Below are 21,252 nucleotides of genomic sequence, written 5' to 3'. Positions count from 1 at the left end.
CCGATTAGAATCTTTTCTGTAATAGGCTTACAAACATAGGGACAAAAAGTTTTTATTAGGCATTTAATTAATTTAATATATTCAAATATTTTATTTTATTAATATATTTTGTCAAGAATATAAAATATATTTACTGTTAGATTGTGGTTGTTGGGAGGATGTTCAAATAAATGAAACTCTTTGTTTGAAGCTAAGTTGTGAACTGTCTTTGAAACATGAGCCTCGAAAACTCGTAAAATGAACGGTACATTTATAATACATAAAGTCCCTATCTATTAATAATGTACCAAAATTATTAAGTTTATGTGTAGCTGATAAATATGTTTTAATAGATTAATTGGACTGAAGTGGTTAAAGGCCCTGAATCTGGAAACTCAATTATCAATGATTTGATCCGGCAAGTGATTTAGAATTGTCTCAGCTCTGTGGTCGACTTGATTCATTATGAATGAACCTTACACAGATTAGGAGATAATAGTTATGTATAAATGTTTAGTCTGTTCCTAATTTTCTTTATAATAAAACTCTGAAAATCTCTCTATATCTTTAATCACAAAGCATCATGTAATCTTTTGATCTGAATAAATGTAAATAAAAAAAATAAGTAGTTAAAAAAATAGGAAAAAAAACTTTACACCCTATTTAGCTAAATGAAGCATAAATAACGCGGGAAAGTTGTTTGACAATCTTGACATTTGGGATTGGAACAGATTATAACTTGTATAGCAACACACAGATTAAATAGAATATTCGTGAGAACAATGTTTGTATTGAATGTTTTCACCACTGGGAGTTTTAGTTGGAAGCTTGTTTATCTTTGTAATTAAGTATATTTCATATAAATTTGGCCAGTTTTATAATTAAAATAGTAATATTATACTTTAAAGTAATAAAGTACGTATTAATTATCTAAAGTATTTTTAATAAGAAATAATCCCATTTTAGGCGTTCTTTTAAAGAGCATCTATTCGTTATAATGAGCAATGTTAGCCTAGTGGCTTTAGCATGCGACTCTCATACCTGAGGTCGTAACTTCGATCCCCGGCTGTGCACCAATGGAGTTTCTTTCTATGTACGCATTTAACATTTGCTCGAACAGTGAAGGAAAACATCGTGAGGAAACCGACATGTCGTTAACTTTTTGGGTCTAAGCCCAAAAAGTTAACGACGTGTATCAGGCACTGGATGCTGATCACCTACTTGCCTAATAGATTTAAAAAGAGGTTGTAGCGCCACTGATTTATTTTATTTTATTCGTTACCAGTGAAGTAATATTATGATGGATGATGGTAATAGTGTCAGTTTTTCTGATAGGGACGTATAGCCTGTGTGACTGATTCAGTAAATATGGAGTTATGTAGCCCAGTGCAGTATATAATATAGCTTGTAAAATTTATTTATGTTTATGAATCTGTTGAATACTTAACTAATTAAACTTCACAATGGCTTCGGATTTAAATCAAGTACATACATCCCTTATCTGAAATCTACCCTTCGTCCCTTCAATGCGGGAATATTGAGATAACTCCGTTGTCCGTAAAGTTTTAAAGTGATACAATCGTACGGGCTTTGTACTAGAAACATTCGTATACAGAGGCAAGAATTTTCTGATTGTGAAACATGACAGAAGACCACTCATATTGTTAAAAATTTAGCTTTTTTATATCTTATTCTCTACGTTAAATAGATAATGTATTTCTACATCGGATGTCGAGGCAAAATACAATTTCACCCGTATCATATAGGTTCATATTGTACACTTATGAAGGTCAAATACGTCAAAAAAAGAAATATATTTTAAATGCTTCTAATTTTAAATTTACTGCTAGTTCTCAAATCAAGGGCGTGGAATGGAAGAAAAAACTGGCAAGAAACTCTCCGCCACTCATTTAAATCACCGAGTTTTCTTTTTGTTTTACACCTTTGTAAGGAGCTGCCATTAAAGGTGTTATCGTCCACATGAAATCTTAAGTAATTAATAATATTATGAGTAAAAACAAAATTTCATACCAAAGTATAGGATGCTACTTGTGCACATCTTCCAAAGGATCAAAGATTTCCCATCCGGCGACTTGCCATCGTCTCTTGTATGTAGTTTAAGAAATTGTAAATATGTATGTTTGATTGTTATGATAAAAAAAAATCGAAATTTAAAAAGTTTTTTTCCAACAGGCACATTTGTTTTCCGGCCTAACAGTACGTTTCCCGAGAACAGCATAGTATTCACGAGAACAAATATTAAAGATTCGCGAAAGAGTACAGAGGTAAAGAAGTATTATATGTAATGAATATATAGGTCCATCGCAAACTGCAACTGTATGGGTAATTTCAGACATCGGAGCGCATTCCAAGTAAAACCTTCCATCAACTTGAATTTGCCGGGGGGTTTACGTAAATTCAATTCAAACACTGCCACTCACATGTACTATTCCTGAAACTTCGTTTTCCATACTTTTGTATATATCATGAAATAGATAAATACGTACAAACTGTATGAGTATCTATATAATAATTAAATTTTTTGTATATTATTGGGATAGATGCTGCACGTTTTATTTTATATAATAAAGATACAATGTCCCGTTTCTGTGATTTTAAAACGTGGGAGAGTATTTTTAAAAAATATTCGAGAATTTAAAATAACTTAACTGTTCCTACTAATATTATGACAAATAATATAACATTTACATTCCTTTTTTATTTGGTTTATTGTGCGATTTTTATAATGAATCAACCTGATTGTACATAAAGAAATCTGAGGCCCAGGTCTAAAAAGCTTGTATCGCCACTGATTCATTTTTTACTATACAAGTTAAACATCATTGGAATACAGATTATTCAAAGAAATTTTTTGTAACAGTTTGAGTCTTAACTCGTGACAAAATTAGTTACGAAGAAAAACAAATTATTGTAATGGGTCATGTGGGAAATTATTAATATTTACTATGATGTCTTACAACGTTATCATTGCTTAGCTATGCACTTTTCAAGTTAATATTCCGCGAAAGTAGTATATTAAATTCACTTTCTAAGTATTCAAATAGCTTGCAGTTTGAAGTACTGAATTTAATACTTGTGAGAGAATTTATATCATGTCCTTTTACATCTTATTTTACATAGGACGTAAAAGGACATGATATCACATTATTGGTTGTCGTACTCGTTAAAATATTACTATGTAAAAACATAAGCTCATAGTAGAGTTGGTTGCTCTGTATTATCTACCGCATTCACTATGGAGAGTGTTCAAAGGAGTTGTTCGGATTAATACCTGCAGTTTAGTTTTATCATCGTCGAGGCAGAATACGAAATTCCACCCGTATCACCTAGAGGTCCGTCGTTCCACAACTGAGCGTTTTTAAGGCAGTTTTTGCCACGCACCGTCATTATGTGGAACCATCAGCCCGCTGAAGTATTATAGAACCAATTCGATAAAGGGTTCTTCAAGAAAAGAACGTACCAATTCTTTTCCTCTGTTATTGAGTGTTCATGGGCGGTATTACTTAACATTATCTATTGAGTGTCCTGCCCGTTTGCCCCCCTTTGAAAAAAATGTTTAATTTTCTATCTTCTAACTTACCGTAATTTGTGAATCACCTATTTCCTGAATTTTATCTATTTTTTTTAATATTGACGTACTAATATAATTGATGTGTATGTGTGCATAATTTGTAAAGTATTTTTAATATATTATAATCATATATTGCGTTATCCCAATATGGTGATTTTATGATAATTTGTTTTTATAGTAAAAAAAACCCTGTTTGAACAGGCTGTTTGCGTCTCACTTTCTATAAAAAGATTATTAACCTTGCGGGCCTAAACATGGCCCTTAGCTCCAAGAGGATTATATATTTTGCTTTGCAATACTCGAATAAGGGAGGTATTATGATTGTTTTCATTGTACGACAAACTTTAATCAGTCTAAAAAATAGTGCCCATATCAACATGATTATAAATATCAAATAGCATATTACGTATATATGATTAAACCTTCTACGAGTATTAGACTAAACTTAATCCATCTCAACATACACACGATACTGTTGACAATAATTGATGGTTTTAACCGACCCACGGTCTGCTTCAATTAATAACCCTAATCAACAGATGAAGGATCCTGGTAGAAATTTTGTTCCTTGAATATTGTTTCTCAAGCAATTAAAATGAAGTTGTTTTATATTTAGGACTACACTATATGTTGTAGTATGAATAAATTGTATTTTAATTGGATTTGACTTTCGTAATATATATTTTAAATATAATCTACATATTTTATTTATACATTAGATTTATTCTTCACAAGCAACAGTAATTAATTTATATTCTTATAGAAACGCTCAAGGAAAAGAATACATATTCACTCGTCATAAAAGTCTGTTCTGAGTGACGTCTGTTTTCGTTTTTTCTTATTTTCCTGTATTTATGTTGCCACATACATCAAAATCTTATAGAAAATACTACACAATATAGTATATTGTACATTTTTAGTGTGTATCTACGATTCGCTACAAGCGATATAAACCCTGTGACGTTTCTCATTTTTGGACGTTATTAAAGGTCGGTGACCTTTCATAACGATATTGAAATGTCAAGCTTGCAACACTCGCTATCTCATATTACAGGCACTTCATCGTTGCATACTTGGATGTTTTCCAATGCCCACTTACTTTAAGCTTTTCTTTACACTGATTGATTAATGGAAAAATATATTATGTACTGAAATAAAGCACTTGAAATACACTAGACTGTCGTGAATTTATATGTTTAACGATAAATTGTTCTTTGAAAGGTGTATTTTAGTTTCGGGTGTACGAGAATTAATGTTTGGAATAATGGATATTTTTAATACGTCTGTGAATTGTTAAAGAAAGACGTAATATATTTGTGATACCACCGAGAAAGACGCGTACATAGTACTGTGGACTACACGTTGAACCCAAATAAGAGTAGACGGAGACTTGGTATTTCTTCAGATATAAGCAGTAGAAAGTACAATTCAGTACATTATCGTAGCTATTCTGCCCCCACTATCATTCAATAAAAAAATGTTATCAAACAATTTAGATCTTGACTTCAAATTTAGATTTTTACCCAACCAACCAAACCCAATATCAGACATGGTCTTACTGTATAAAATGTTTTTAGATGGTGTAGTTAGCGTCTTTAACGCTCACTTAAACAGGAAAATATAAATAAAAAGATTGCCCCGGGTGAGGATCGAACTCACGACCTTAAGATTATGAGACTTACGCGCTGCCTACTGCGCCACCGAGGCCGATGGTGATGGTGCCAAATTTACTGATTGTATGGAATATGACATTCATATACTCGATTTGCAAAAACAATTGAAAGATCAAAAGAAGAATCGGAGAAATGGTTATTGCAGACCACCAATTATTAAAGCATGAAAATTATAAATGTGAAAATAAAAGAAATTGTGTGTCATATTTAAATATATTAAGGATATTATGTCCTTAATACAAGGGGTCACTAGAGGTAAGTTTCGAGTTGAACTATTACGCTTACACTGCAAATCTAGTGAATTTGTTTGCGTGTTGATTAAACTACGTCAGCGTTTATTTTATAAATACGTATATTCTTATCTAATAACAAAAATCTTCCTATACGAGAAGCAATTCTCAATACATCTGTGACCAACATTATTTCAAAATACTTTTAAAATAAATGTCCAACCGTGCGAAGCTGGAACGAGGTAGAGTATCTGATACGAAAATAGTCTATACATTTGACTAACATGAAACATGACGCTTTGAATAGTCAAAACGTAGGCTTCGTTGCTATCGTAAGTAAATTCGACATATATTAAAAAACTTACATTTTAACATAATACAGACAAATAAAATTTACTAGAAAACAACTTCAATTAAAGGTGTTCTTTTTGTTTATTACTTATACAATGTTTCGTTTCCGTCTTGTTTCGCAACACAAGGTATGGTGTTTGTAAATACCTCCAAATGAACACATTTGTTAGTAATATCCATATATGAACACTAAATCCTTTATTATATAAATCCAAAAATACTTTGCTATACTCAACTATTAAATAATAGTCCTAGAACATAATGTGTAAGCACAGTTCACTTCAGTTATTAGATTAAAACCAACACGGCCCTAGCGTGCTCCCATTTCAACAAAAGAGATTTCAATGTAAAATATAAAACGCTGAAACTATTTGAACAAAGGGCTACGAATACACTACCCAATGTTTGAGTATATAACGTTACATTCAACACTTCTCTTTTTCACTATTTTTAAAAACGCGCCGGCAAAAGTGAATTCAATTTTATTAAAGAATTTTCTTTTTTTATTAACAAATAAAATGTGATTTTCAATTGACAACAATTGATAATAATGCGTACGATTTGCTACTAGACATTACAGCTTTAGGTAAATCATTTGATGATATTACTTATTTAATTATATGTACCGAATTATTTTACATAAGTTGCTTCAAGTATTAAAGCGGCGGATACTAACGTGAAGTAATTTAGTCAAATCAAATCAGTTATCAATCAATCAGACCACCTGGAATGGCACTTTTGAACGTTAAATTAAATATAAAGATGATTCTAGTTTCCCCTTCCAAAAGGTAGTTTCGTGTGGAGAGGAATGGGGAAGAAACTCCACAGTTACTTTATAAACTATAATTTCCAATATTTGTAAACATTATTTATAATATATGTGAAGGCAATGTAGTCCCAAAATAAAATTACTATACAGGTCTATTTTGTATTGTTAGTATACATGTTCCTCACACATTTACAAATATCCAAACCGTAGAATATATATTTGAGAGTAAAATAATAAAACAGTGTGCGACATACAATAATAAAATAATGCATTTGTAGTGTTTTAAATTCGTGATTATATCCGCTTAAGAGTTATTAAATACTTTAATAAAATAAATAAATATTACCAAAAGTGAATTAAAGGGGCATGCATATAGGCTCATGAAGTATCTGTATAGCTAGCACATATAAAATAGAACTTTATCGGCCAACAACAGTATACACAAAAGTACAGCTTACTGTGCCTGACACACGTCAGTAAAACATGATCCGGGATTGAAAGCACCGCCTCAGGATCAAAAAACTTTCAAAAAGAACAATCATTTTAATTAATATCCGTTAACAATTCGATTTCTAGATTAAATGATTGTAGCAATAAAGTTTCAAAGAATAGTTTCATTTCAGCGTTAGCATCGCAAGCTATAAAAATCACGATTGAATCACGAAAGTCGCTACCTCCTTCTATGCATTCACCGCAATCTACGAAAAATGTTCAAAGAAACCTCTCGATTAGTCAGTCGTTCGCGTCGGTTTTCGTCGCAATTTGAAAGAAACGAAGGTAGACTAACTCGAACGAAGGTTGAATGAAATATTTCAACAAAAAAAAAACAATTGTCGGCCATTACTAGAATTTGAGTTGGATTCCTTTTTACGTTTTGCAGTTGCTTACTTTTAAAAATGTTTAAAAAATACTTTTAAACTGCATTATTGTTTTGCTCATTTGCCTATAGCAATGTTGATTGTATTGCTATTATAATTTTAATAGAATTAGATTTCGCTTATTTAATAGTTGAACGCCCGCGTTAAATGGTAATCTATAATCTTTCAGAGACAGCATCTTTCAAGGACTAAATTAATTAGTGTTATTTGTCCCATGTTCACCCTTACAACATAAGCTATGTATTTTTTGCATCAATTTCATTGCAAAATTGTTATAATCTCTTGGTTTGGCCTATTAATTGCAGCCCACAGCCACTCATTTTAGTTGATGCTTTGCCGGAGGAGTATAGGAGCGTTTGTGAGAGAGTTTTAGTGTATTATGTAAATTTAGTGTATAATTTCCATTTCAAGTGCTTTTCAGAGATGTATTAATAACAAGGTTGAACTAATTTGACATTGATGTTATTAAATTATAATGAAAATGGCAACCGATACCAGCACCATTACTCTGACATATATTATACTAAAATTCACGTACACCAGTCCCAAATAAACCACAATCACTATTATGATAACAGTTTCTGTATTGATTATGCCTTTATGGCCGACCCTTGGGTCAAATGTATACAAAGGGTCCCTTTTGCCTTTAGAAAATCATTGTTACGTATCATAAAAGATTCTTTTTACTACCATGAATTAGTTCTGATAGTATTTATTTACTTAGGAAACAAAACAGACACATCTCCATACAATGAAAAGTAAAAAAAAGATAAAACTAACACATTGCATAAATCCACAAACAAGTTTATCTGATAAAAAATAAGATTTGTATCTTTCGCAAAACAAAACAAAACATGACAGCAAAACGTTATCTAAGTAAACAACACAAAAGTTTTAAATCAGGAGAATGACAAACGTACTAGTAGTTATAAAAAGAAGAAAGATAGTCTTAGGACTTAATAGCTGTTTTAATCCATTCTTAAATGAAGCAGTAGAGGAGTGTGTAAAAAGGTCAATATTAGTGGCAGAATCCAAAGCATAACACATCCAAGAGGCTCGCGGTACCCAATGTTGGTTCTGGGAGTCGGAAAGTTAAAGGTAGTGTGCGAGCATAGATATCTGGCAGGAGGATTGAATGTTATAAGTTTGAGAAGATCTTAAAATGTTAGTTCATTTACGCATATATCTATAAAATTATTCAATGAAAGTGAGCTATATTTTTTTAAATTTTCTCGTATTTATGTTATATAATATTATGGGATAATTTGAAATACATATTTTTTTTTTTGTACAGCCTCCGGTTGTGTGACATATAGAGGGTAATGGGGATTCAAGATTAGACAGGCGTATTCCAACTGCAAGTTCTTGCGAGTTCTTCTTGCCCGCTTTACGCCATTAACTTGCGAACGGATAGTAAAAGTAAATTTAGCATCAATTTAACATCTATTTTGTTCACGTTCATAAGTGTTCTTTGCCGATGACTAGGGATGCCAACAGGCTCGAATTTAATGACGTGGAATAAGTGATACCATGATGATCTTATGTTCCAAAAAAAAAAACGTATTTTCTTTTCTTTTTTGTACTTGGTTACGTTTGTGAATAAAGTTATTTTGAATTTTAGTACCTGCGCATTTAATTTAGTGGCATTAAAAGAAACACATTATTAATTCGATCGTTTCAAAATGCCTTTAACAATTTTCGCAAAGTAAAGACTTTTAAAGAAATTTGTCACTTTAAAAGCAATTTTCTTCAAGTACGAGTAAAACGTAGTCTCTCAGTTACAAAGGGTTTTTCCAAAGGAATTCTTTTATTCACTATCTTTATACACTAAGCAAACATACGGAGAACACTCTCGAATGAAAGCCATTCTGAAATTAGGGTTAGCTAAATTACGTTGATATGGTCCCATGACTCATCAGACTTCGTTGCTTTACTTAAAGTAGCACACGTCGTCGTGGCAGAATACGAATTTCTATCACATGGACGTCCGCCGTTTCACAACTGAGCCACACACTACGCTCACCACCACTACCACCATACTAACCAGCAGCTCACGGCAGTAATTCTGTACAGTCGGTGAAGAATTGAAGATGAAGGTGCAGTTTGAAGAGAGATTACTCCAACGAAAACGTTTGGGACCCATGTTTCCATCGATCACCTTTTGGACATCCAATAGCATAATCGGCGTTGGCTGGTGGATTTACCGTTAAATATTTCTTTAAATGACTTCGTACAATAACTCTGTATAAAAAAACGTAAATACTACTTCATTACACCATATTTACAGGAAAACGGGTAAGAAATGTTAAGGTTTTCCAGAGTCCCATTACCAGAAGGCGCCACGAGAGGTCGTGACATGCAATTTGTTCTCAACTTGTGCTTGTTAGCGCTATTGTGCTGTAAACTGTCGTGACACTTGACTAACTGTCACCCGAGGAAACACAATAGATATTCTCCTTAGGTATTCTTTCATTGTGACTTCTTGATTTATCTTTGATTGAAATAATGCTAGGTATTGCCCACGCGACCCTGTTCACCTATTAACAGTATAATTCCTGCCCTAAGAATCATACAAGCAAAATCTTTTTTAGTAAAAATAAAAGGTTATTATCACAAGGATACTAAGTACACTAAATATATACAAGTATTTTACCTATTCGACGATTTAAGCATTATTTATCCATTTAGTGTAATTAACTAAATTAAATACAGTAATTTTTCTTTATTCTCTATTAGAATATTTATGTGTCTTTATTCTATAGGTATATCTAAATTAGAATGAAGAGCTTTAAAATAGTTTCACTATTTAATCATAATTACGGACGATAAATTAATGGCATATTACGACGGTAATTTTGTAATATCTAGTAATAATTTATTACCACTCTCTTCGCGGAAATATTATTTTTGTCGAAATTGATGTATTATATTATGAGAGTGGTAGTTATTTGATTTTAATTGTCGCATTAACTATTATGATTATTTGGTAGAATTACAATCATAACTAACTAACTATCTTTATTGCTTTGTGATCTTTTTCAGGAAAGAAAATTAGGTAAACAAGTATTTTAGTAACATTGTGCACAAAATAATTTCCGTAGAGGAAATGTTTTTTTGTAAAATGTTTTGCGAAAATTCTGAGAAAAATTACAATTACATTACATCACCAAAGAAAGTCAAAAGTGCTTTACGACTTTGTTCCTCGGGGCAAGTGATACGTTTAAAAATATATGCGTACTGACAGAAGGCAGCGTTTTTGTTTTATACTATGTAAATATGGATTTCTGATTAATAAAAGGAATAAATGTTGTAAGTCTTTTATTATATTTAAGACGCTGTGAGGAGCTTGGTGCATAAGTTGCAGTTCCAACAAAAACTTTCTTCATGACTTGGATTGGATAAAAATCACATAGAGTTGATTACCAGTTGAAAAAATAAAATTTATAAGAATCATATATTTTATTGAGTTCATACGTGTTACATAAATATTTATATGTCGAATGAAACAATGTGTATAATGGTTTATTAATATACAGGTTAAATGTCATTTACTTGTAAAACTAAGGTAAAGAAAGGCAGAAGACAGGAAAAAAGATTTGAAAGATTGCCTCATTATTTTGTCTTTTGTGCTAGAAGAAGCAAGAACAGTTACTGCAGATGGGTATGTCAATCTCAATTTGCCTGTTGTTTTGGAAAAAAATCGACAGGAACGCCCTCGAAGCAGGCTCCTCCTTCACCACGACAATGTTTCAACGCACTCCGCAAAACGAAATGTTGAATATTTGACTATAGCAGGTGCCGAGATAATGAGTCATCTGCCATGAAACCCTGACCTGGCGCACTGCGACTTTCATTTATTCCCAAGAACTTAAGATAAAATTCGTTTTACGAGACCTGAAGATGCGGATAAAGCGTACGAAAATGCCATAGAAAAGACGGAAGAATGGGCCCACTGCTTTCCTCAGTGGTTTGAATGCGACGATGTGAGGGGACGGAGATAACTTCGAAAAACAACAGTAAAAGTATTGGCAACTTTTTACATTAAGCCGTTTTTCATTTTCTAAGCATTTTAGTGTTACCTAGGTATATTAAATACTAACTATATTTAATTGTGAACCAATTTTTAGTTTATATAAGTGAGTGCATAGACCTTTTATTTCATACAGACCCTCAGGGAGCGAAGGGGTCTTAAGAATATCTGAGAGGCTTTCCAATTTGCTGCTCACTTTTTGCATCTGGCGGATCGCCAACTTCCATACCAACCGTCAAAGTACTCGTACAACTTGACCAATAATAACCGGCTTAGTTTGCGTATTATATTAACTATTAACTATAGACTGTTACAAACGATTTGAATGAATATTGGAAAATTAAATTCATGTAGAATAATGAACGTCGGAACTGGCAGTTCTCAAATCGAGAACGGAGAACCGAGGAGAAGAACTGGCAATAAACTTAATGCAATCTGACGGTTATAAGAAAATGTTTACATTTACTTTTGGCCATCCTCAAATTTCCTTTACCTCTGATAAGATTAACTAATCTAGCAAGTTTTAGAATTAGCTTGAGTTGATTTATGATTCTAAATGGATCTATAGTGTACTCATTAATGTTTGGTTAAGAGCCTAATTAGGCTAGCAAACTTCATGATATCTCCCGCACCTCCATCCACCCGCTGTAGTGATACCTAAACGTTTGCCTGAATTTCGCAGAGATGACATATGACATATAACGATAGAGTGGTTCGGGATCTAAAAGGAAGTAAACTTCGGTCAAAGTTATAATTTCTGATATTTAATTATTTTTTGACTTGATAATACTCGCCATGAGGTGACTTTGTGTTTTGTTTATTTCGAGATTTAAGTAGAGTAAACTACTGAACTATTTAAATTATAGTAAAAGATCAATACATATTTCTGTTTTTAATTCAAGCATCACATACATGGATAAAAATCAAATCTACGATCAGTGATTTTGGTACTGCCCGCTCTTAACTGTAAACTATTTTTAAGATACTCTAAGTACGGTTTCAAGAGTTGCTACATCGAATAGAATCCAACGAAATAAACTGACACCAGTAAAGATAGTAAACTTTTAGGGTTATAGATAAATAGATTATAGATAGTTAAAATTGGAAATCAGGCTTATACCAATATTACCGTGACAGAATGTGGTCAACCACAACGTCACACGTTACTATGCGGTCTGTTTCAGAACGATTTTTAATTTGCTTATAAATTTGATAGGGATGTGGTTTTATTTATTTTAGAATAATGAGGCATTGCGGTTGAGGATTTTTGATAAATAATTAGTAAAAAAGCATTTTATTTTTATTTTGGACATCTACAAATATTATTATAGTGATAAGATATTAAAATCTTCCATGGATTTTTTTGGCGTTGAAATCGAAATCGATGGAAAACCAAAGAGTACCAACAGAATGTTAACATTTTTTATATTACGATGTAAATAAGTATATAGAATACTATAATCTAGCACATTGAGGAATGTTTTACCTTGAATCTAGTAAATTTTAAGAGACGTTTTCCCGCTTGAACTCTGCCGGGCAAAATAAGATGGATGAAGCCTTCGCTAAACTGCAGGCTTACTCTGTAACTTTATTCAGTTACAAATACGTATTTTAAAAACAATTGCTCGTATAAAATTAAAATCACAATATATAGAGAGAGACTACATAAAGCTATTTGCATTTTTATCATATACATGTAGACAATTAAAAAAAAACGAGTTTCTATTACCCAAACACAATAGTCTATATCGAAAAAGCACACAGAGACTTTACAGAGACACCCTACAGGCCTATTATATGAGAGGTTTTTTTAAGAAAGACATTTTCTTGCCAGCCCTCAAATTTCGGTTTAATTTTGATTCCTAATACTGGTGTATTTTATAGAAATAACATCATAAATCTGTTTTATGTAAGTTCGATACAATGTCGCTGATGCCGTTATTTTTATGGCTCACCGGTCTAAGAGACATAACAATATACTCGGGTAGGATTTTTATTAGATCTTTATCTAATAAAAAACCTTACCACAGTATATTGATAAGTGTCTTAGTGTTATGCCTTGGAATATTTAATTGATTAAGACTGTAAGCGCCATCTTTACAAAGTCAATTTATTAAAGACATTCATTAACGTTAATATACCTGTTTATAATTGTGTTATGTGTATAATTAATGTATATGAAGCGATTTTGTTCAATTTTCTTGGCTGGTTATCTTTGCTTTTTATTTTATAGGCGAACTTATAATGTCAATTGTCAGCGTCCATGAACTCATATGTTAAGTTATGTCTGAAGTAATGTTGACTAATGGCGTTTTAATTAGAGTGTCATAATTTTATAATACTACACTTATTATATAATATAACTAGCGACCCGCCCCGGCTTCGCACGTTTGCAATGCTGATACTAAATACACTACAGAAAATCTGTGAACGTTGTATATAAAAATGTGGGTTATCCATAAGAGATAGACATATACCATCACGGACTTTTCTGTAGACCTTTTCAATGTGTATAATACTTAGTGCATTATTTTGGTAAAATTCGTAGGGTTCAGCCTGCAATGTAAGCGGAAAAATGTAATTATTTACGACATCACATTAGAAACCTCAAAACAGTACTTCTCCACTATTTAATGGATGTTATTATACATATAAACCTTCCTCATGAATCACTCTATCTATTAAAAAAATCATAATCTAAAAAATAAACCGCATCAAAATCCGTTGTGTACTTTCAAAGATTTAAGCATACAAAGGGACATAGGGACAGAGAAAGCGACTATGTTTTAGATTATGTAGTGATGTTGGTAACTGCAACGTGTAGGAAGTGAAGTAAGCTGCAAATGACTATAATAACATGTTTCTCACTTCACTCGTCAATCATGTCACATTGTACGATAATTATAATGAGAGCTATAAAAATTAAAAACTATCATCATCATTCATTCATTCATTGTAATCTTGATTTTTGGCGTATACATTTTTGGAAATTCTACGGATGTAGTGCACGTCTAGAATACAGACAGCATTACAAGCGAGATTGTGGCACGCGGTCTGACATTCCTGAAGTGTGGACAGACAGACCGTTTGTTGGTGAACTCCAACCACATTCTTGATTAATGTTTTGATAAAGCATAGCAATGTCTAAACAGTATAGAATAAGGTTGTATTTCGCTTTTCTGTTTCACATTATTTTAATTTACGTACTTTTTGATGCTAGTTTTTAGTATTTAGATTTATCATTAAACTTTTATTTCTTTGTCTTAAATTATACTCTATATACATAAGGCCTCTTATTTTCAGTCATTGAAAACCCTGTTTGTTTTAAAAATAAAATCATAGTTTGTTTTTATTTTATATTTTATTATTATTATAGAATTTCTTTCGTAAAAATCTTAAAAATTGTAAGAGATAGTCTGTGTGTGTTTTCCCGATAATTTAAAAAATACTGTACAGCTTCATGCGGTTTTTACCAATTATTTAATTATTAGAGTATCAAGTGAAAGTTCAAGACCATACTTGAATAAATTTTAAGTGACATTGTGAGAAAAAAATCATAAAGCGTTTTTTTATGATAATACATAAATTGTTTTTTTTTATGTATTATCAGATTATACATTTTCACCACAGACGTTAAAGATTAAACTCAAACATTTTTAAATGAATCATCTCATCTATATTCTACAGAAAGTCAAACTTTTGGTTTAAATTATCCAAATTATTCAATTTGTATAAAGCATCGTTCAATTTCTTTTTATGAAATTCAGTTGAAAAAGGAAGATGACAAGATTTTCCCTGGTCTCATCTTCCATCTCACCAATATCGCATGATTTAATATATCCTGATATCTACACAATTCATTACGAAACACGATAACAATGTAATAAATTTAGCGTATTTTCTATAATGAAATATTTCAGTATTGCGATGTATTTTTCAATAACGCTTATTAAATATCCAATATTGCTTATCATATTGTTAAAGAACTGTACTGAAGAGTGGAATCATCTTTTACTTTTAAATACATTTTACCATCTTCATACTGTTATTTACTTCCTGATATTTCAATAATACATAGCCTTTACATAAGATCCAATCTAAAGTGAATCAAGTTATGTTAACTAAGTTTAGATTTGAATATGATGAGTATGATAGGTGTGATATGATGAGTATGAGTGGTGAAGGAAAAATTAAATCTTAGAATTAAACACACATATATGAATGTACCATCGGCCCTGTTAGTAGCCTCATACTTTTGTCGGCTTGATAATATGCATAAATATAATTTATATCTGTAAATTGAACCGTCATAAATCAAATGATAATGTGTGTGGGTAATGGCCCGGTTCATAATTTTTATGTACAATTATTGTCTAGTGGCTTCAACGTTCTCATCCCTGAAGGCGTAGATTCGATCGCCGGCTGTGCACCGATGGACTTTCTCTCTATGTGCGCAATTCACATGTTCGAACGGTGAAGGAAAACATCGTGAGGAAACTGACTTGCCTTTGACCCAAAACGTCGACTGGCTGATCACCTGCTTGCCTATTAGATTGACAAATGATCATGAAGCAGATACAGAAATTAGAGGCCCAGTCCTAGAAGGGTTGTAGCGACTGATTTATTATTTATATTATCAGTTCCATACACAAAAATATTACAAAAATGTATTCTTTGGTGGAATAGAAATTGGTTTATTTTGTCAGTCATATACATTACTGTAAGAATATAATTGATGCTCTGGATGGATAAGAATTAAAATTAAAAATAGAAGAATCGGAATTACAATGTCTCGCGTCCATAATGGTCAATACTCACTAATTACCAAAGGGAGTACGACGCTCCAATAATCCAATCATGAAAAAGCAGTCAAAGATGAAAGATTTGAAAAGGGCTCCACCCTGTGAAATGGTATTACTAGCTTTGATGAATTTTCTATTTTTTGCGGCTGAAACTCGGAAGGTTGATTCATGGAGAAACTATAATTATTTCCAGGAATGGATGGCGCATCAAAAGAAAAATCATTGATTCTAAATTCTAGAGTTATTTTAATAAGTTTCTTGGTATATTAATAAATCTTTTTCTCTTTTTCAGTAAAATTTAGTTCATATTCAAAAGTTTCCACATGGTTAGTTTTTACACATTTTAATCACATAATTCCAACTTCGTGAACGCTTCTCGCTGGTAGATTTTAGACGGCAGCATGTTTACTTTACCCAACTCATGGCTTAAGCTACAAAGAACTCCTAATATTTGCTTTTCTAACAGTTTCAAATGAAAACCTTCCTTAGCTAGTCGTTTATTATATGGATAAGCTTGTACTTAGCAAGGGTTTTTAAAAGCGTCATGATGTTACTAGCTTATAAGAACAATATATTAAAGTATTAACCTTGAAGTCAGTTCATCCTCTGGCTGTGTACCTGAGCCATTTTTGAACTTGGCAGCGGTTAAGTACTTAGTCTCCTTTGAGAATCACATCATTATACCGTCAGGTAAAATCAATGATATGTGCCAAAAGTGTCTAAAACAATGATTGATGAAATGTATTTTTTTATGTACCAGAAGGGTCACACACGCTGCAATGCAAAGTTGTTGTAAGAAACGCACAGTTGTGCAACGCCTACAGTCGAGGTGATACGGATGGTATTCTGGCTTGATGTCCGATGATGAAACTTGGCTGCATTAATTAATCCGTACAACCTTTTTCGTAACAAAACTATACAGAAATTGTATATTTTTTAGTTCGAGCATGAAAATATTTTAATTATGATTAATCAAATAAAAGCTTACACGTGTAACATAATAGCGTGACTGACCACAAGTGATTAAAGTGACAAATGCTGTTGGGCTACATGAGTCGCAGCATAACACTGATTACGGCAAACGATGAAGCAGTTCCATTGGAACAAATCGTTTCTAAACACGGATTAATTTTAAAAGGCAGAAACCTGAAACCCTACTTATTCCGAGTTCAAATTAGAGAAAAGTAAACTCTTGCATAGTCAACTAATATATTTATAAAACCTTATTTTGCTCAATAATTTCTTCTATTCGTTTTAATAGAACTAACTGTTCGTGAGCCACTTAATTCTGATTAAATTAGAAGTCCCAAAAAATATTCTAACTTCGTCAACAAAATTGACTGAGAACTAACTTCTACCTAAGGAGAATGAATTGAATTGGAATACGTGACATAGAAATCCTGTATTTTATCGTATAAAAGACATACTTTCAAGTGCTATGTTGAATTTTCTATTTCTTGCGGCTGAAACTCGGAAAATTGATTCCTGGAGAAACTATAATTATTTCCAAGATTGGATGGCGCATCAAACGTGTTATGTTGATTTATCAATATTGAATCTAGCGTTTTTTAATTTCTGTGCTTGCGGGGAAAGATTCGTAGAATGAAGTAATAAAAACCACAGGAATAAGTTTCAAGCTCTATAGGAGCAGCTCCTATGTGACAAAAGTCCAGCCCTTCTATGTGACGAAAGTCAATCTCCACCTAGAGCTCCCTACTTCATCCAGTGCTATACACACAACAAAAATGGCTTAGACAAGGCCTCACCCCAACTTTATTACTCGTGTCAGTTCTTCTCTTTCGGCGATTTGGGCCTTTGCGCTAGTCGCCGGAAAATTCCCATTCCGGCTGACTTGAGCTTGCTAAAAATGCTTCTATTTCAAAAAAATTACTCTTACAGTCAAACATTGGTTTTTGGGGAAAACTCTGCTGCCCAATCCTCGCGTGAGTTATCTTAGTTTTCAAAAGGAAAATACGTGCCGTTGGAGTCTTCTGACATATTTGTTGTAAATATTACAGTTAAACGTGTTACTTTGTAGCCCCTCTGCCACGCATAAGCCTGCACCCCCCTGGCATTATAAACAACAGAGATCAAGGGCTTTGATTGGATAACTCATTGAAAATCAAATCCTTAAATTAGTATTAAGTCTAAAATATAGATTATTGATTGTGCACCTCATATCGGGCCGATTAAATTGTCATATTTTAATTATATTAATTTAAAAAAAAGTAAAAAACGTTCAAAGTTATACTTTTTTGGCGCAACAAGATAAAAATATTTTTTTAGCCTTATTTTAGTTTTAGTATGTTTGTAGAAAAAAAAGTCTCTAAAAATAGAAACAACTAAAATGTTGACTATAGCTAACTTCAGGAAGTCGGTTTATTGCGACGGTGTGCGCGCGCATCGTAAAAATTTACGCTCAACATTTTACCCTAACGCCATAAGATGTATAACTTCAATATTTTGTTTTTTGGGATTCACCGCTGGCTGTAATTACCATCCACATAGATATGGTATGAACAAAATCAACAAATTGAACACGCCCCAAACGTTGCATGTTATGTCATAACAAAATAATATTATGTAAAATATGCGTGATTAGAAGTGAAACCACCATGTAAGCCGTAACTTCTAATTACTATTCTTAGTAAAGTTCGCGTGATCTACCCCCTAACGGGTCCTCAAGATTGATTACCGTTAATATTGTGATGGTTGAAGGGGTTGGGTCTTAGTGTTTCTCGATTTTAGTCAATTTTAGCAATGGCTTTCCAAATTTAATGCATTTCAAAATTTGGGCAGCGATGTTTATAAATTGATACCGCCAAGTTATACATGTTTTTCCGTAGCGTGGGAATTATATTAAATTATTTATTATTGATATGTTATAAAACGCAATTGTCAAACATGTTTCTCGTATTATAACACTAACAATTTGACGATTATTCTTTATAAGGATCTCAGGGTTCAAAGGGTTAATTTTGACAAAACGAAGTGGAACCAGCTACACTGAATTATTTCCAAACCAATTCCACATAAACTGCTTCAAGAAAAGAGCGTACCAACTCTTTGAAGGCCGGCAGAGGGCTCGCGAACCCTCTGGCAACGTGTCTATCGCCAGTATCACTTAACAATAGATGTTTGCCTCCTATTCTATAAAAAACAACCTTGGACACTCCAAAAACCTCAGATATGCCATCCGTTGTAGGTTAAGTTGTTGAACGCTGCAGAATATGAGATTCAAAACTTGGGTCATTTATCTAACAAAAAAGAAAAACAAACTCTCAATTAAGTATAAGGATTTTGGAGACGCTTTTCCTGGCTATTGGCTAAATGTACTTAACCTATCTAAAAATTATTTTATACCAATTATTTTGCTAATTTGCAAAACTGACTACTTGCATAAATAATATATGAAATAATACTCCTACACAATATGTCCCAAATTATCTCCGGCTTTGTTAAATTATGGAAACATTCAAATGTACCTAAATTATTCAACTCTATGAAGCGTTTCCTTTCAATTAAACGAATAAGCCGCCATAATGCATCATTATATTCACGCCTTTCATATCCTCAGTCGTTATAAAGAAATATGGCCGGCAAGGGATGCGTTAATGTCTTGTAATTTCAAATAATTTTTGCTTATACCATTTTATTTCAAATTGTATTATACGGGGAATACATATAAAATAATATAAATTACGCAATTCAAGTACTTATCACACTGGATTATTATTTCGTCTCTAAATATGATTTTTAAAATATTGAGCTATCATTTGTACCATTCAAAAAATGTTGTATTTTACGACATTTTTGCAGTGTTCCTTAAACTTTCGAAGCAGTACAGTAAATTTAATTTTATATTTAGGACCAAACTAAATGCATGAATTTTAGTGACTATATTTCTTTACGTCACAATTCCAATGCAAATTCCTTACCTAAACTTTATTTAGTAAATTTTATACGCTATAGCATAATTTCACTCGTGGTTACCTTTTAATTACTATCGTGATATGCATAATTTGTCCTATTTAAAGGGCGGGAATTTTGACAGCTGACAAATGAGAAGTGACATCACAAGCGGAAGTTGACGTTATCAGTTTATATTTACGTTCAATTCAGAATAAATTATGCTGTAATAAATTTATTACCAAAATTGGATAGAAATGTGTACGCTTATAAAATTATTTTAAATTACTTCGTGGTAAATATATTGTATTAGACTTAAATAAAAAAGGTTTAATAGAGTAGATTTGAGAAGATGTACTCAAATTTGATCGTAAAAGTCCTAATACAATAGAATTTTATTTGATTTTGGTCAATATAAGCGGTATTCTTAAATTATAAACGATGTCGTCGTAAACGGTTCTGACAGAACATATATTTTTTTTAACATAAAATTTTCAATAATTAACACACTTTAACTTTTTTTCCATTTTCAGTAATGAAATGTACTCACCATTCTTATGTCCATAGTAACCAGCGCCTGATGACGCTCCACTTCCCGTGGAAGAAGCCTGCTGGGGTCGTCCCTCATCATCCCCCTCCAGGGGCAAAGCTGTCGTCTCCATCTTTATGCACTCATCACTACACTACTTGACAACACTTCATGATTTTCACTGGTTAAATATCTGAAAAAAAAAAAAAAAGATTTAATAAGCATATTTCTCATTTTATTTGTTTTAAATAAACTGTGAAAACTGTTACTTCAAAAACAATTCTCATTGTTGTCATGATAACCTTAAGCTATAAGAGGCTCTTGACGAAGAATAGAACATGGCATGTCTATTGACTATAGCTTGGCACTCAGGGAATATAAGCCCTCCTGACCGCTTCCATGGCTAAGTTACAGCACGTGGTGACGCCAGGCATAGAAAATAATTTATCATTTAACATGCGTTCTCCTGAATACCTTTAAACAAAAACGATGGAATATTATATACATACA

General features: G+C 32.3%; 1 protein-coding gene and 1 non-coding gene across 5 annotated transcripts in view; both read right to left on the bottom strand.

Moving 5' to 3' along the window:
* LOC111000645 (KH domain-containing, RNA-binding, signal transduction-associated protein 2) overlaps positions 1–21,252 on the bottom strand; it is a 69,607-nt gene that overhangs the window by 22,061 nt on the left and 26,294 nt on the right. For all 4 annotated transcript variants that reach the window (XR_006750231.1, XM_022270173.2, XM_045628377.1 and 1 more), the window contains exon 2: positions 20,764–20,935. Coding sequence is in view for 3 of the 4 variants with exons in the window: in XM_022270173.2 (XP_022125865.2) it covers positions 20,764–20,875 (112 nt within the window). In the remaining variant the exon portion in view is untranslated. The remainder of the gene's footprint in view (positions 1–20,763; positions 20,936–21,252) is intronic.
* Trnam-cau lies at positions 5,206–5,278 on the bottom strand. Its single transcript has one exon. It is a non-coding gene; the product is annotated as a tRNA-Met (tRNA).

Source organism: Pieris rapae, chromosome 5 (genome assembly GCF_905147795.1).
Source record: "Pieris rapae chromosome 5, ilPieRapa1.1, whole genome shotgun sequence".
Lineage (NCBI taxonomy): Eukaryota > Metazoa > Arthropoda > Insecta > Lepidoptera > Pieridae > Pieris > Pieris rapae.
Note: the sequence above shows the minus strand (reverse complement) of the source record. Positions and strands in the feature narration are given on the sequence as shown.